The following is an 18424-nucleotide window of genomic DNA, read 5'->3' on the forward strand; positions in this document are numbered from 1 at the left end:
CATACCATTCATCTGGATCCAGAACTTTACCGTAATGATGATACACTCACTGTAGTGGAGACATATCGATTTTTAGGACTGGTTTTCAACCCTTGATTGACTTGGCTTCCTCACCTTCGTCAGCTTAAGCAGAAGTGCTGGCAGCACCTCAATGCCCTCCGTTGCCTAAGCAACTGGGGTGCAGATTGATCTATGCTGCTGCAGCTCTACAGAGTTCTGATTCCCATTTTTAAGTGCTTTTTTTGTGTGTTTGTTCTGTCATTCCTACATGGTGATGTCGATGTATGAGGTTCTGCTTCATTTCGTTGACTTTAAGTTTCCTTATGGTCCATTTGTGCAGAGTCTCTCTCTCTCTCTCTCTCTCTCTCTCTCTCTCTCTCTCTCTCTCTCTCTCTCTCTCTCTCTCTCTCTCACACACACACACACACGCACACACACACGCACTAAACATCACACACAACTTGTTGTACACTTTTAAACATCGAAAACATTTTACATAAACAACAGTTATTTATAAACAAACCTATTATTTTAATCGGAACAAGGGACTCATTACCTCGCGGTTTGGTCCCCCCCCCCCCCTTCCCCCCCAACACACACCCATCCCCTATTTTTAAACAAACCAACCAACCAGCACATTTCCCAGGGGCATGTCTGAAGTTACTCTTAAATTTGTTGATGACACTTCACGTTTTATCACACATTGCCTCCTCCCTACCAAGAAATCTTCAATACAGTCACGTATTTCATTTGACATCCCATATGGTCCTACTTTGGTTAATAAATTTTGATGTGGTAACAACTCAAAAACTTTATAAAAGACATGGATCACTTGTGCCTTACTTATTGCTGTGATGCACGATTTTAATGGTATTATGTGACAAGAGTACCAGTTGTTTTGCAAGCCTAATATTTGGTGGTGTGCAGATCATTTGTTAGAGATAGCTTGTTATGGTTGAGCTCAGAATATGTTAAGATATTCTGCAGTATACTGATGTAGTGGTACTTGATGACAGTTTTGGGGATCAGTTCTACTGTCCATCTGGTAGATATATGTCTTGTGCTTTCTTTCAAACACTAAGGTTTTTGGGGCATGTCTGGTATATTATGCTCAAGAGAAGTGTTAATACCACTGCAAATTTGGAATAGAATCACAGAGGGATTCCAGCAGACCATAGGGCCTTTCTCAGGTGTAGTGATTTCAGCTGTACTTTAGCAGTACTAGTATTATAACTGGTGCTTTGGTGTGAGAGTTATACTGTGGCATTACTCTCGGATCATTCTTTGTAAAGGAGAATTTGAGAATGGTTTTTTAGCATTCCTGCTTTTGCTCTGCTACCCACAATTTCAGTTGCTGTCTTGTCCACGGGTGTATGAATATGATCTCTGATCCCACTGATAGCCATTACATATGACCAGAATGTCTTTTGGTTCTTGTGAGAGATATTTTGATGACACTCTGCAGCGGTAGTCATTAAAGGCATCACTCACTGCCCTTTTGAGAGTGAGATGATCTTTTATTCCTCATCTCTATATAGGCTCAAGCTTTGCTTTACATCTGTTATGGTATAGTTTGTGTTTCATTATAAGTTCATTTACAGAGACTGTATATCATGGAAGGTCCCTCCCATCATGATCTGTTCCATGAGGTACATATATATCCATGTCTTCTAAACTTGGGCCACAGTGTCTCTGCTGTTGCTGCTCAGAGTTAAATGTTTATAGTTCCCCATTGAAGTGTGGCATTACTGCTTCATTATGTAGGTTACTGAACATGTCAGTCTTTCTACTTGTTGTAGTTGCACTCTTTGCTTTGTAATCATTGTCGCTGTAACTTCCTCATGATCGTCGATACCAGTTTTAGTGTGGACATCTTCAAATCGGTCAGTCACATTTGTTACAATCAAGTCTAATATATTTCTGTCCTGAGTAGGATTCTGAACTATCTGTTCTAAGAACAACCCAATTATAAGTTTGTGCTCACCTTCGACACCAAGTCTTACCCAGATAGTCTCACATGCAGCTTCATTGGTGAATTTGAGTTTCTTGTCTGCTGTGATGAATACACGATATTCATTTCCCATTAGTGTATCACTTTAATTTACACATAGGTTTGTTCCAAAAATATCACTGCTGCATTTTGTTCTTGGTGTTGTGTAAGCTCCAATGCTTTTTACAAGTACTTCAGATTCTGGCTGATTACTTAGATTTAACATTATTTTTTTGGGGGGACGGGGGGGGGGGGGGGGGCGACGGGACGGGACGGGACGGGGGAGGGGGTAATTTATTAGGTTCTTACATTACTGTTTCAGAGTTTTGTACGGCTATCATTGTCTAATCTGGATGGAGAGTCACATACTCTAATTTTTTGTGCTCCCTACCCACAGTCAGTTACATGGTTAGCTGCGTCTGGAGAAAAGTGCAGTCTGAAGCATTTACTGTTTATCCATGATAAGTAGAGCACTTTTACTTGTCTTTGAGCACTGCCAATGTTTCCACATGTGTCACCTCTGCTTTCATGTAAGCTTAAGGCATGGTGATGGTGCCAGCACTGCGAGAAAGAGTTGTTCTCACAAGACAGTTGTGATGTGGGGTGTGTGAGGAGTGCCTTGTGCCCTTCCCCACAGCCACTGCTCAAAGTTACTCTTATTGAGGCCCAACAGGAAAGTGATATTACAGTTCTCAGCCCGATGAGACAAGCCTAGAATGTCACATTCTAGCTTGTCACAGAATTTTCTAAGTACTTGGTTGCAGCCTTCCCCTCACCTCAAATCCAGGGGGCCGCAGTCAGTTCGGGGGATAGTACTGCAGATTGTCAGCTTCTTCTTTGTAAATATAATATTTTCCTTTTGTTTTCCAAAGGAAATTGTGTAAAAAATAGACGCAGTGAGAGTGGCAAGAAACCAGTTGGTGGAAAGATAGTCATTCACTGAAAAATTGCTCATGTAAGTGGAGGTGCAGGGCTGTTCAAAAAGATGGTCATAATTTGATTAATTTTTATTTCATTAAATGTAAAGTGGATATGAATATTCTACAAAAAGGATCTAAAGTTTCAGTTACCATCCTTAAGAGTGGTGATAGTTGTGTAATGACTGCTAGACTGGTGGCACCAACAGCCAGCCAATTTGTTTCAGATGTCAGTAAATTGGTTACAATGCAGCATAAAAGCATCTGCATTTTTGAGTTCAAAAGATGAGAGTTGGCAGTTACAATGCAGAGAGCATTTAAACTTTTGATACAGCATTGAAACACAAACTGGAAAAAGCAGAAACCATCGGTTGAAGCAGTTTGGACAAACGGAATGTTCCTGCAAAGGACTAAGTGTGGGGTAAGGTCAAATGAGTATGTGTGAAATGAAGAAAATTGTGTATGTAGTCAAAGTGATTCAGCCACTTATGCTGTACTCCCATACACAAGTGATGGCAGTTCACGCAGATCAAGACACGGATGGGCTTTGCATGGTTGCTGGTTTGAAGCGGCAGTTGCTGTAAGTACGTATATGTGCTTTGTGAAGAAAGCCTTTATGCTGCAAGTTCTCACTTTTGCTTATGTAGAATTTGTCATTTTCTTGTCAGATTTAAGAGGGTTCCCTAAAGCCCTAATCTGGTCAGGCTAAATTAGCAATAAGTAAACAAATACGTAAATAAATAAGCATCAGCAGCAATTAAAACTCGTAACAGATGGAATAAAAATTTACTAAACAACTCACTACATGCAAATTTAATTCTCTCATTGACTATGGCATTCATAGCTGAGTGCACTGAACACTACTGAATGCTTCTTGGCTCTCGGAGAATGTGCGACGTAAGTGCACAGAACAAGCCTAAACACGACCACCATTGCTTGTAACTCCAACTATAGTAGATTTCTAGTGATACCTCATCCAACTGTACAGTGAGTTTTGAGATGCTGTTTGTTGTGGCATAACCACAAGCACCGGAACAAAGATGAAGGACACAAGAGAAGAGAAAGTGGTGAAATGATGTTGACCAATGGTGCGCTGATTAGGACTGCACCACGACAGGAGTGGCCTCTACAAGACAATAATATAAGCGCCCTGCTGCCAGCCTCAGTCGTGCAGTACAGCTCAATGTTGGCTCAGTATTCCCAGAGTATTAGGACAGTATTTGCACAAGCCTAGCATAGAACACTGACAGCAGTTATTTGTGATTCACAAACTGCGTGACAAACTTGCATGAACATTACATATAGCAAAGGACTCTGATTTATATTGCATGCCACTATTGCTTGTGACAACACATTGTAAATACAAGTAAAGTATTGTCAATCTGCTTTATTGAAATAAAACTAAAGTCATTTTGCGTGAATTGTTGTATAGCATTCCAAGAACGCAGTATCCCTTAAGCACCCTATAAGCGACAGTGGGCAGGACCGAACACTGTTTGCTGTAAAAATCCCATTACATATAACTTGCTTGGCTTCTTGTTGAAAATTACAAGAAAAGCATATAGAATTTTGTGGTGGTATGATAAAAAAATGGAATATGAAACTTTTCTTTTCGTATTTTACTTTTAGTGATTTTCGTCTTGGAGGAAAAATGAGTTGTCACAATATTTGCTTATGGGGTTTGCAAAATCTTCCTGAAACATTACAACATGAGAAACAGTAAATCAAGCTTAATTTATTTTGTGCCTTATTGCAAAACAGTTTATGGGCCATTGTTTTTTGTGGAGAGAACTATTGGTGGAATAAAGTAACTGGACATGTTGGAACAATCGCTTTTTCTTTTCTTACTGGAGACTCGTAAGTGTTAATTTTTCAAAAGGATGCAGTTTTGACCCATTAGTACCTTGATTTCTGAAAGCATTTTTGAATCAATCCATACCTCAACAACAGGTAGGTCATTTGGGAAAAGAAAACCAGGCCCTTACTTTCTGGCCTCAGATATCTCCTCACCTCTCACCATATGACTTTCTCTTGCTCGGCTTTGTAAAAGAGGCAGTTCAAGTTTCACCTCTGCCAACAACTGTGACCAGCCTGTGGAACCATATCTCAAGAGGTGTACTCAGTAACACAGATGATTCTTTGCATGTGGAATGTGTTTGCCTTGCAGCAGCAGTTGGAGGAGGACAATTAAACATTTAGAACATGTGTGTTTCTTGAATTTTCCCAGTGGAAGAAATATCCCCTTATCTTTTGTGCATGCAATTGGGATATTATTAATTGTTGTTTCAATATTTCAGCTGAGAGCATTTCTCAAGGTTAGTCACTTAAAAGGTTTTTAAATCAGTTTACACACTACTGTGCAATAAACAGGCATGTATCAGAGAGAACACTGTATCAAACACTGGTCATACATATAAATGTATGCATGTAAGTGTAAAATAAGGCAAGTGCAGAGTCACCAAATCTGCAGTGTGTGAAAGTTACGTGGTTAATTATTATGGATGGCATATGTTGGAATACCTTAGACTTAGAACAGTATTGTCTTTGAGAATTCAGACATGAAACAAGGGATTTACTTGATTTGTCAGTGAAAACTCTTATCTTTGTTGCTCAGCTGTATTATGGGGGTGTGACCTGTAGCTTAACTTTCCTGTAATCCATGGATTGGCTACTGGAAATAAAAATTCCCAGACACTGCAGATTTATTGGGTTGTAGACGGTGGGTGTATCACATTCTTGTGCGGTGTATATTGGTTGTCCTATGTACCTTTTATCACTTTCACTAGGAATTTCATATATATCTATGTTTCGTAAAATCTGATAATCTTTCACAGCTCCCAAAATAACTGCCATCTTGGCCAGTGGAAGGAAGATCACATCCACTTTATGCTTCTGCATTATTCTTGCATTTCCCGCGTACTACACCTTTACCTCTCTTTCTTTTTGTTCTTCATTTGATTGGTCTGGCTTTCATGCTTGCTGAACTTTCACAATGAAATGTTTTGTATACCCATTCTTATTGAATATCTCTGCCAAGTGTACCAGTTCATCCAATAGACTTCATTGTCAGACACAGAGTGACCCCTTTGCAAAAATGTTAATGGTACACTCATAGTTTGCGGAGGGTGTGGCAGCTAGAAACCTGCAACTCTAAATCAGTATGGGTTGGCATATGGTAAGAGCAATGCCATAAAACCCATCTCCCTTGTGCCAAACAAATACCCAGAAACAGTAGACAGCCATTTGTTTCTCATTCTGTGGTAAATTTGATGTTTTCATGAATCTCAACTTATCTCCAGAACACTGTGGAAAAAGAGGACTCAAACACTGCAGTTTTAAAACCGACGGTGTTCTCAAGATATGTCGATGACACATTTGTAGTTTGGCCCCCTGGTGATAGATTATTTTGAACATCTTAACTCCATTCATGAAAGTATCAAATTTACAGTGGAATGGGAAATGAATGGCCGTTTACCAGAGCAAGTATTAATAGTATCCTGGATGGACACCTGAAAAATGAAGGCATAATAATTTATAGCATGTTTGTAAACTCTAAATTTCCTTTTTACATTATTGAAATTGAGTGTATTTTTGAATAATCCTGTGTTGGTCAAAGCAGTATTTAACAAAGTACCTGTCACCATACAAAATTTAAAAATATTTGGAAGGGCAGTGTGCTAGGAAGAAATTAATTTGTTTGTTTCTGAAAAACTTCAAAGTAGTGCAGATTAGTGCCACAATTGCTGTGACAAATTGAGGGGCTTGACTGAGCAGTAAAATTTGAGGATTGTTTTCTTAATAAGCGTAGGTCATGATCAGCTGTTTTGTTGCCCTATCCAAAACTGAACTGTTTCATCTTTAACAATGCAGATGGAAGATTTGTAGTAACAAAATACATGTGCGCTATGGAGCTTAGATAATGCAAGTAGAATGGGTGTTCTGACTAAATGTAATGGTTTACTTGAAGTTTAACAACTCTGTTAAAAAGCCATTGTCAGATTTTAAGACTTTTGAACCAGAAGTTCACTCGCTTATGATTTTGTGTACTAGGGTAATTTTAATCTTTATTTTTTACGTTAAGAAAAGTTTAAAATCATAGATCATGGCTCATACTTTACTGAGGTATGTCACTTAGTTGTGACAATGCAGTGTCATTTGGGAAGAACTGGAGGAAAATAAAAATGCTGAAGTAATGCATTAAACAGTAAATGCAGGTCTCTTTTAACCTCCCATATTTAAATAAAATTGTAGTTATTGGTAAATCTTATTGAACAGAAACACTGACATTGCATGTTCTGTGTTTTACATTATATGTGCTTGTTTACCAAAGTCCTAACTTGAACTGTAAATAAAAATTAATGAAATTGTTATTCTCAAGGGAGGAGTACTCTGTGGCTGAAAGAAATGATGGTCACTGCTGCAAGCCAAGAACAATAAAAATTAGTGAATACAAAGTTGTGAGAGAAGTACTATTTATGCTTCATTCACCATCAGCAACTTTTCTGTTTTATCAAGAAAATGGCCGTTTTGTTGTACGGAATGATGTTACTATTCCAAGTCTTACCAAGGCAAGTTTTTATCATGGCGTTCTTCAGTAGATCTAGGTCCAACTATTTTCCAGTATCACTTCATGCATTACAAAATGTAATTGTTATCAATGTTTATTAGGATGCTGTCAAGAATTATTTGGGGCATGTGTGCGAGTATGTCAACATTGTGTATGAACTACAGAAATTCAGGGAAGAAGTTTATGCTGGTTATCAGTCAGATAATACCTCAGCTACAAGGTTGCCCACTTTCACGTTTGAAGCATATGCTGCGTCAGTGCACGACATTCTTCAGGAATTTGCTCAGTTCATCTCAAAAATTGAAGGGCGAGTAAGGAAACAAGGTAATTAAGAAATTCCACTGTATTGTACTATTAATTTGTTACAATAATATTTTATTTATTATGACAATATTTGCTATTGCAGTATGTAAAATATGTTATTCAGTAAATCTATATGTTAATTACATTACATTAATAGAGTGTCACTTTCAGCTCTAAAGTTCTGCAAGTGTTGGAATAGTTCAAGTAACGGTAGACAGTTGTAGTATGATACATGATAGTTTAGTGGGGCAGCACATAGATGATGCTGAAAGTGATGTCAACAGTAGGAAGTTTTTCGTATTTTTCTAGCGCTATGTAGGCTGTGCTGAAACTACATTAAGATGTAATATTCTTGGTGAATAGAAACAGATGAAAAAGACTTCTATTTAACTTGTAAATTATAGATTGCAGCAATCAGTCATCCTTTTTAAATTTTATTGTGCAGATCTAGATTTTGGCATTTCTCAATGCATTATTATTTGTGCTCAATGCATGTAATGCCTCTTGGTCAGGTTTCATCCACAGCTCATTGAGTATTCAATGACATCTGCACAATAAAATTTAAAAAGGATGACAAATCACTGCAATATATAATTTACAAGTCAATATAAAACACTCGCTGAGTGCAACAGCTTTCTGAATGGACGGTAACCTGACTTCTTTTTAAGTTCATAGAGCTCAATAACTACATTTTGTTCCACTAATATGTTAACGATGATGTGGTCTTCAGTCCAAAGACTTATTTGATGCAGCTCTCCATGCTACTCTATCATGTGCTCCCTGCATTTTTAATCGTCGTCCTACAATGGCCAACTGCATTTGTTACAAACAGTTGCATGCACAGTGTCATCACTGTCTTTGGGACAGTAGAAAAGCTAGCTGGATTTCCTTTACTAGTTCTTTTAACAGTTCCACTCTTTTGTCGTGTGGGCCAATCTCGGACAGCTGTCTGGACCCAAGGTTCATTCCCAAATTTCTGGCCTGACAATAGTGGATGATGTCATAGTGGACCCTTCTAACACCCACAACGCCTTGCACTGTTATTTTGCGGAGATTTCGAGCTGCACCCACTATTACCCTGCCTTCCACTGTTGGAAACATGTGGAGGAGGCTCAGGCTATTCCTTTTTCTTCTCAGAATCGTGAGCGCTACAATGTCTCTTTTACTATGAGGAGCTAGATCGTGCCCTCACTTCATCCTGATCCTCCTCTCGAAGGCCAGATGATGTTCACATTGAGATGTTGCAGAACCTTTCTCTTGTGGGCAAGCACTTTCTCCTTTATATGTACAATCGCATCTGGGCACACGACAAGTTTCCCAGACACTTGCATGAAGCCATTGTCATACCATACCTAAGCATGAAAGGATAAACACCTTCCTTCTAGTTATCACACCATTTCTCTCACAAGGTGTTTGCATGATAATGGAATGTATATAATTCATGCATGGCTGATACGGTGGCTCGAGTCTTACAATTTACTAACCACTGCACAGTGTGGATTTCGAGCATGCCGTTCTGCAGTTGACCATCTCGTCACTTTGTCAACCCATGTCATGAATGGTTCTGCAGAAATACCAGTCTGTGGCCGTGTTTTTCGGTTTGGAGAAAGCCTGTGACACCTGCTTGAGGACTGGTATCCTCCGTACTCTTTACACGTGGGGCTTCCATGGCCGCATGCCCAGTTTCCTTCAGGAAATTTTAAGGGGAGCCGGAACGATCCATCTCCTCCATGTTAATTTTAGCAAATAGAAGGAAAATTTTTTCTAAAACCATTAAACATATTGCTCTGAAATTTGGACTACATGTTCAGTGAATATTTCTCTACAAAGTTATAATGCCATGTTAATAAATATTCATTGGTTTTTGTTTTACAACTTTTTAAACAGATACTTATTTTTTTCTTTAAAATTTTGCAGTTTTTCTTCTATAACTCTTGAATTATACAATATTTTTTTACAATTTGTTATAAAAATGAAGGAAAAGAAGTAAACAATATTGTGTATAAATTTCATATAAATTTCATTGACGATATACTGTTAGCAGTTTTTGAGAAAATGTTCCTCAAAGATGAAAATTAAGTTACCCAAAATGGCTTCCAAAGTTTTTTACATTTCAACACATCACATTTGATAATGTTTACTTCATTGTACGTTGCCACTGCATCATACACTCAAAAATTCAGTGTTTTTATCTGTACAAATGCTCTTTTGGGAATCCTAATCCAAATTAAATTATTTACACTTTCATTTGGATTTTGTGTTTTCCCATGTAAACACTTTTCCAAGAAACTTGGCTGTGATAAATCTCTGAATATGGGTTTAATTACATCAATTACAACATTTAGCAAACTGGTTTTATGGGCATATTCCTTTCCTGATTGGTATTTACACCAGGAGTCATCACCTGTGGGGCACAGTGCACATTGTGGATGCTCATTTGTTAGTGCAGTATGGAAAAATAATGCCTATACTGCTCTCCTCATATGCTCAATGCTTCTTGTGTTTTGCCTAATTGCACACCCATAATACCTCTGCAATCTATCAATTGCTTAATTTGTCAATCTTCCTCCAAGGGCCTTATCATCACTAAGCTTCTGGGATCCTAATGTCCGCTTTAGTTTGCGCAAGCGAGCCCCCAAGTCCTTCTGCACATGTCAAATGCACTCCCGTTTTTTAATGTGAATTTCATTGCCATAAGGTTTGAGTTCCTCTACAGCTTTATATCCCTTAGAATCACCATCTCCTAGATAGTGTATTGCACATTATACCACTCCTGTGATCTGGAAAAAATTGCTTTCACTGCCTCTACTTCCATCACTCCACTCGTGCCGTGAAAATTTGCTTCACAACTTTCACTATGTTCGTCCTTGATATTGCCCTTACATCTACAATGTTTTGAGAGAACAACAACATCAATTACTTTGCAACTGTCTCCACTGGTAGCTGTCACAACTCCATTTAGAGATATGACCTCTATGTTGTCATGATCCATCTAAAGCAACAGTTAAATCTCTAAAATTCCCATTATCTGTCAGAGCTTCCTAAACTGCTTTCTTCATTGTTGCTTGAGCAATATCTTCAGCAGAAGATCCCACCAATTCATTATAAAATCCAAACTTGGTTGGTGGTTTTGGCAAGTTCATAATTCCACATAACATTGTCCCTCCAGCACTGCCCTTGCCAATGCAACACCAGCCATACACTAGCTTAACATTTATGTTGTACACCTTCTTTCCACTATTACCACTATGAGGAATACTGTTAGAATTAGAAAATGAAACTTCTGCAGCACATTTGTGACTATTCAATAACATTTTACATGCCAAACCAATGTGTGAAGTTATTTTCAATTCCAGTCCTCTCTCTTTGCAAACTTGGCATAATACTGTTTCAAAATATCAGAGAGCAAGGAAATGGTAATTATTTCATTCACATCATTACTGTCACTTTCATAGTTTTCAAATGTTTCTTTGCTGTCACAAAGTTTCTTGCTGGAAGAAGTTCTATCACATTCATTTGGAGTAGTTGGTGAAGCAGTCTGAGCAGCATCTCCCTTCGAAACAACAAAAGATTTCTTCTTCCACTCATTGTGCCTTTTCTTAAACACTCTATTGCTGAAACGGGGCATATTGATATCCACAAACCAAATACGTAAAACAGGTACAAGCAAAATTCGTCAGATACGCAAAATTGAGCAGCTAAACAACACAAAGCAAACTTAACAAGTCAACACATACGGTATAGCGTTTATGTTTACCGATATGAACAGTCACTTGTCACAGAGAGAAAGCCATACAACGTTGGAAAACAAAACACTGTCTAATTCCGCAAAGGTACCCTGCTTGTAACCACCGAGCGGCGCCGTCAGAGGTGACACACCATGTCGCTACAACCGTTAACGCGGTGCATCAACTTTGCAGCGATGAAAAACACACTTAGAATTCACTTAGAAGGGTGAAACTTGATTTGTTTTATTCAGAAAACTCCAAATAATTTTATAATGGAAAAAAAACAAAAAATGTTAATTTGGTCATTTTCATCGTTCCAGCTCCCCTTAAAAGACCAAGTTTTCAAGGTACATGTGGGCTCTGCCTTGCCATACACCTTTGTCCAGGAAAACAGTGTGTCTCAGTGTTCCGTCCTAAGTGTCGTCCTTTTTGCTGTGGCCGTTAACCCTATAATGGTCTGTCTCACGCCAGGTATATCTGGCTCCCTTTTTGTTGACGATTTTGTGATCTATTGCTGCTCTCCATGGACTTGTCTCCTCGAGCTGCGTCCTCAGCGATGTCTCGATCATCTTCACTCATGGATCATCGACAATGGCTTTCTCTTTTCCACTGACAAAACCATTTCTATAAATTTCTGGCAGTGCAGTTGGTTTCTTCAACTGTCTTTACATCATGGACCTGTTGCTCTTCCGTTCATTGAAACTATGAAATTCCTTGGGCTCATGCTCTATAGGAAACTTCCTTGGTCCTCCCAAGTGTCTTACCTGGCAACCCCCCCATGTACGGTCCCAGAATGTCTTACGTATCCTCAGTGGTACTTCCTGGGGAGCGGATCAGACCATCCTCCTCCATTTTTATCAGTTGCTTGTCAGTTTGAAACAAAACGATGGGTGTTTCGTTTATGCACCTGTACGTCCATCCCTCTTACGCCATCTCAATACTATACACCATCATGTCATCTGTTTGGCCACTGGCACAGTTTATACTAGTCCAGTTGAGAGTCTGTATGCCGAAGCTGCTGAGCTACCACTGTCATAGTGCCATGACTTTCTCCTCAGCAGATACGCATGCCGTTTGTCTGCCATATGCCTCCCATTCTATGCCTCCTTTGATGACTTCTTTGATCACCAGTATGGGGTACATCCCTCTTCTCTGTTATCTCCTGGAGTCCACTTTTGCCACTTGCTATGGCGGCTGAACTTCACACTAACTGCAACTGAGCTCTTTACCACCTCGGCTTTGTGTGCCAGCCTGTGCTCACCTTGGACTTCACTCACTTCCTAAGAATGCTACTCCAGATTTGCTCTATCGTCGTAAGTTTCTCAACTTTCACAGGGAAATTCATGATAGTACCTTTGTGTACACTGATGGCTCTCAGAATGATTGTGGTGTCAGGTGTGCTTTTGTCATTGGCACTGACGATTTTCAGTATTGGCTTCCGGAACCCTGCTCAGTATTTACAGCAGAGCTCTTTGCTCTGTATCAGGCACGCAGTATGTCTGGTGACACAGGCTTTTCAATTGTGTCAGTTGTTCTGACTCTCGGTGTCCTCCAAAGCCTCTGCGTGCTGTACACCCTCCATCCCCTAGTGCAACAGGTCTGTACTTGCTCACTGTTGACGTAGCCATTGTGATGTTTATGTGGGTTCCTGCTCATGTTGCTGTGACAGGAAATGAGGCCACTGATGCTGTTGCCAAGGCTGCAGTCCTTGAACCGTGGCCCATTAGTTCTTCCGTTCCCTCTGATGATCTCTGTGTTGCTGTCTGTCAGCAGGTGGTGTCACTTTGGCATCACCACTGGACCTCCCTTTATGGAACAAGGTCTAGGAAATTAAGTCTCTCCCACCAGCCTGGGCAGCCTTCTTTTGGTGCTCTTGCCACGAGGAGATCACTTTAGTTAAATTGCATATTGGGCACTGTCTTTTTACACATTGGTGTTAGTTAAGTGGTGCTCCGCCACCACTATGTGCTCATTGCTCTCATCCTCCTACAGTTCGCCATTTCCTGGCAGAATGCCTTTTTTTTAATCTCTTACATTCTCATTTATGTTTGCCATCTGAGTTATTGGTAGTGTTAATGAACAATGCGTGGGCTGTTGATCGTGCTTTACTTTTTATCAATTGTAGCAATATGGCAAAGGACATTCAAGCTTCAGTTCAGGACCTGCGTTGCTCTGTGGTGTATTTTATGGATCTTCCTCAGAGTCCCAGTTTTTAGCTGTCTTTCCGTCCGTTGATTGGGCTTAACATGTAGTCATTTCTAATTCCTTTCTTTCTTTCTTTCTTTCTTTCTTTCTTTCTTTCTTTCTTTCTTTCTTTGTTCTCTACAGTTCTGACGTGGGCGCATTTGACCCTAGTTGTTTTTACACCCTAAAATAAAACAAAACAAAATAAACGTATCCGCAGTATATCTTCCGAAATGGGTGTTAATATATCTGACAGAGTGGGACTGATCAGCTCAAGTCTAGAACAGTAATCTGTTATAATATATTGCTTGACTTAATGTTGGTCAGCACATCTCACCCAGCTAGCAACAGTTCTGAGCCCAGCATTTTGTTTGCGAGTTGTAACAAAGTTCTAGTAACAAGAAGCGACTTACTTCCAATTACCGTGTGCATTTCAGTTTAAAATCTTAAACTTGTTTTGTGTTTATGTTGCTGATAGCCACAGTTTTGCATTCTAACTACTGTGTAGTGTATATTTCTGCCATTTGTTTTTGATCAGATGTTTGTTTTCATGTCAGTAGTCAGTTGCTGCTGTAGATCTCATTAGTTGATAAGAAGCTCTGATTTACACAGCAGTGTTTCAGAGCACAGAGTTTCATATGTGAATTCTACATCCTAAATCAGTTCACTCTACAGTTCCTTTGACTATACTGTGGATAGGATCTGTGACTGCTGTGTTCTAATGCAAGCTAAGTGTATGACCCTTCGCTCACACCTCCAGGTGGTTCTGGCTTCAATAACACGGTTTGAGGCTGTTGCCAGTGGGCATCGCTGTGGGGTGCTCTATGTGGGGATGTGAGATACATCCAGCACATACCTTGTGTTCCCCAATAGGTCCACTACTGTGACTGCCCAAGTATTGTCCTCATTGAGGATGACACCTCACCTGCGGTCAAGTGGCAGTTTCTTTCAAGGGGTGGGAGGCACTGAAATACTTTCTGGAGGGCCAATCAAAGAGCTCCCCTGTTTGGGCCATATCTGTGGCTATCAAAATCCCTGAGCCAGATGCTGTTGCTCATCTTGTTTCAGGAGAAGCCTGTCAACCTGCAGGATCTGGGCATTCAGAGGATGGATTAACTTGTAGCTGGTAGCCCCAATGTTAGGTGCGTATTGGAGCCCCTTAGGGATATGGCTGCCAAGGAGGAAGAAATCCAGTGCACTCTGTTTGCATTCTGGGAAGAGTAATTCCAGATGTGAAATGAGTGCTTCTGGATGTTACGAAGAGCACAGAGAGTGGCCAATTACAGGTGGTGGCTCATTTTGGTACTGACGATGCGTGACACTGTGGAACAGAAGAGATTCTCCCAGGTTTTGGGCAGCTAGCTGAAGCAGTAAAAGCTGTCAGACTTGCTTGTGATATGAGGGCACAGCTCACAATCTGTAGCATCATCAACAGGACTGACTGTGAACTTTTGGTACACAGCCAAGTGGAGAGTCTGGATCAGAGGCTCATATGGATCCACAACCGTGTAGGTTGTGGAGCTCTTGTCTTCAGCCATAGCATGGGTTTTGGGTTCTGCTTAATAGATAAGGTGTCCACTACACGTTAGAGGCTGCTACAAGTTATAGCTTTGTTGGAAAAGAACCAGATCTCTAAGGGCTAACAGAAATCACTGAAGTTCAAATAGTTACAGGTACCAAAAGCAGGCGAAAGCCAGAGTTCAGCTGAAATTTTTACAAAGGATCTAACCATGTTTGGAAGGGATAGATTAAATACAGTTGGTGGCAGTGTCTTTGTTGCTGTTAGAAGTGGTTTAACTTGCAGGGAAACTGAAGTAAACAGTTCCAGTGAATTAGTATGGGTAGAGGCTATACTTGACAACCAGAATAAATGGTTTCTTTTACTGACTCGCTGACTCAGATGATACAGTCCCTGAAATGTTGAAAGAGAACTTGAGTTTCATTACAAATAGGTACCCCACTCATACAACTGTTATTGGTGGTGACTTCAATCTGCTCTCGATTTGTTGCCAAAAATACATATTCAAAGGCAGTGGTAGATGTGAAACGTTGTCACAAATTGTACTAAATGCTTTTTCTGAAAATTATTTTGCACAGTTAGTTCGGGAGCCCACTTGAAGTGGAAATGGTTGCAGAAACATACTTGACCTTTTAGCAGCAAATAATCCTGAGAAAATAGGGAGAATCGTGATGGAAACAGGTATTAGTGACCACAAGAACATTGTAGCGAGACTGAATACCGTAACATCCAAATCCAACAAAAGTAAAACCATTGTTTGATGCCTTCCTAAGAAAGAGCCTCCACTCTTTCCCAACTAATTGTATAAGTGTAGCTGAAATTGAAAGCATGGTGTCTGAGGCAATAGAGAGGTTTATACCAAATAAATTAATAAAAGATTGTGCTGATTTTTCATGGTACACAAAACAGGTCAGAACACTGCTGCCGAAGCAACAAAACAAGCATGCCAAATTTAAAAGAACACAATTTCCAAGACTTGTAATGTTTTACTGAAGCTCAAAACTTAGCGAGGACTTCAATACTAGATACTTGTAATTGCTTCATTAATAAAGCTGTCTTGACAGTGCCACTAAAGTGAAGTTATTAAAGGTACTTTCAGAAATTTCTCCAACAGAGAAGAGGAAGTAAATATTCCAGAATTTGAAGAAAGAACAACTGCCAACATTAGTAACTTACGGGATATCCTCAGTGTAGCGAAGCAGCATAAAGCAATTATTAAAGGCAAGTCTTCTGGTCCAGGTAGATACCAGTAACTTTCCTTCTAGAATATGGTAATATAGTAGCCCCATACTTAACAATCATTTACAACAGCTTGCTTGGCGAAAGATCCTTAATAAGAGACTGGAAAGCTGTACAGGTCACACACATACTCAAGAAAGGAAATAGGAGTAATCTGCTGAATTACAGACCCATATCGCTATCATCAGTTTGTAGTAGGATTTTAGAACATCTACTGTGTTCGAATATGTTGAATTACTGTGAACATAACGGTCTGACACGCAGTTAGCACAGATTCAGGAAATACTGTTCTTGTGAAACACAACTAGCTCTTAATTCGCACAAAGTAATGTGTTCTATTGACGGGGGATCGAAATTGATTCCATATTTCTCAATTTCCAGAAGCTTTTTGGCACTGTTCCTTAAAAGAGACTGCTAACCAAATTGCATGCCTGTGAATTATCACCTCAGTTGTGCGACTGAGTCTGAAATTTCCTTTCGGGAAGGTCACAAGTATGCAGTAATTGATGGAAAATCATCATGTAAAATAGAAGTGATATCTGGCTTTCCTCTGGGTAATGTTACAGGCCCTCTGCTGTTTCTGTCTATCTATATCCGAATCCTTCTCCAGCTACTGCCAGGTCTGGGTGCTGGTGAGTCCTCTCCATCTGGCTCGGTCCTCCCACCACTTTTCTTCCTCCACTTGTTGCCAGGTCACACCTCTCCTTTCCACAGATATTCTCACTCCCATTTTCCACCGTGTTCTTGGGTGCCCTGTGGGTCTTTCCCCATCCATCTTTAGTTCTTCCATAATTTTGGGTAGTCTCTGCCCATGCATCCTCTTAACATGCCCATACCATCTTAATCTCTTTTTTTCAATTTCTTCTCTCATACTTTCTTGTTTAAGGTCCTTTCTAATTTCTACATTCTGTACTCTGTCCATTCTTGTTTTTCCCTTAACTGCTTTGAGAAATTTCAGTTCCCCTGCTTGCAGTCTGCTCCAGTCCCTTTCTGTCATTGTCCATGTTTCTCCACCATAGGTGACAATAGGGAAGTAATAATTCTTATATGTAAGGAGTTTTGCTTTTTCTGAAACTTCCTTGTTCCAAATCAGGTGTTTTATGGCTTGGTAGAAATTGCCTCCCTTCTGTAACCTCCTATTAATTTCATTAGTTATTCTTCCATCCCTAGATATTTCACTCCCTAAATAAGTGAAACTTTCTACCACTTTGAGGGGTTCTCCATTCAAGATAATATTTCTGTTGATCCCTTTCTCTCTTCCAAATACCATTACTTCACTATTATCTTTATTTATTTTTAATACGTACCTTTTCATTATTTCCTTCCATGCATCAAGTTGTAACTGTACATATATCTCTTTATCACCCCATATTACCAGATCATCTGCAAAAATCATCTTTTTGTCTTTTTCTTTCACTATATCTCTAACTGCCCTATTCATTCCCTCCATCACAGCATTAAAAAGTGCAGGAGATAGAATACTTCCTTGCTTAAGTCCATGTCTTATTTCGAAGTATTCAGAGTTCACCAATGGTATTCTGATTCTACAATTGTGTCCTCTGTACATTGTCTTTATTACATTAAGTCAGATGATTAAACATCTCTCATCTAACTACAAGCAACACCTCCTCGTCATCTTCAACCGGATCTGGTGCGATGGCATCTTTCCATCCCAATGGCGGGTGAACACCATCATTATGGTGCTCAAACCTGGTAAAACCCCACTTGATGTGGGTAGCTATCAGCCCATCAGCCTCACAAACATTCTTTGTAAGCTGCTGTAACATATGGTGTGTCGGCGGTTGGGTTCGGTCCTGGAGTCACGTGGCCTGCTGGCTCCATGTCAGGGCAGCTTCCGCCAGGGTCGCTCTACCACTGATAATCTTGTGTCCCTTGAGTCTGCCATCCGAACAGTCTTTTCCAGACACCAACACCTGGTTGCCTTTTTTTTTTTTTTTTTTTATTTAGGAAAAGCAT

The 18424-nt window shown here is 39.8% G+C and overlaps 1 protein-coding gene across 1 annotated transcript in view; it reads left to right on the forward strand.

Moving 5' to 3' along the window:
• LOC124596425 (gamma-tubulin complex component 5) overlaps positions 1-18424 on the forward strand; it is a 155578-nt gene that overhangs the window by 42795 nt on the left and 94359 nt on the right. Inside the window, exons 5-6 of the mRNA XM_047135556.1 lie at positions 7286-7475; positions 7576-7798. Of these exons, the coding sequence (XP_046991512.1) occupies positions 7286-7475; positions 7576-7798 (413 nt within the window). The remainder of the gene's footprint in view (positions 1-7285; positions 7476-7575; positions 7799-18424) is intronic.

The sequence above is a fragment of the Schistocerca americana genome, chromosome 2 (assembly GCF_021461395.2).
Source record: "Schistocerca americana isolate TAMUIC-IGC-003095 chromosome 2, iqSchAmer2.1, whole genome shotgun sequence".
In the NCBI taxonomy this organism is placed as follows: Eukaryota; Metazoa; Arthropoda; class Insecta; order Orthoptera; family Acrididae; genus Schistocerca; species Schistocerca americana.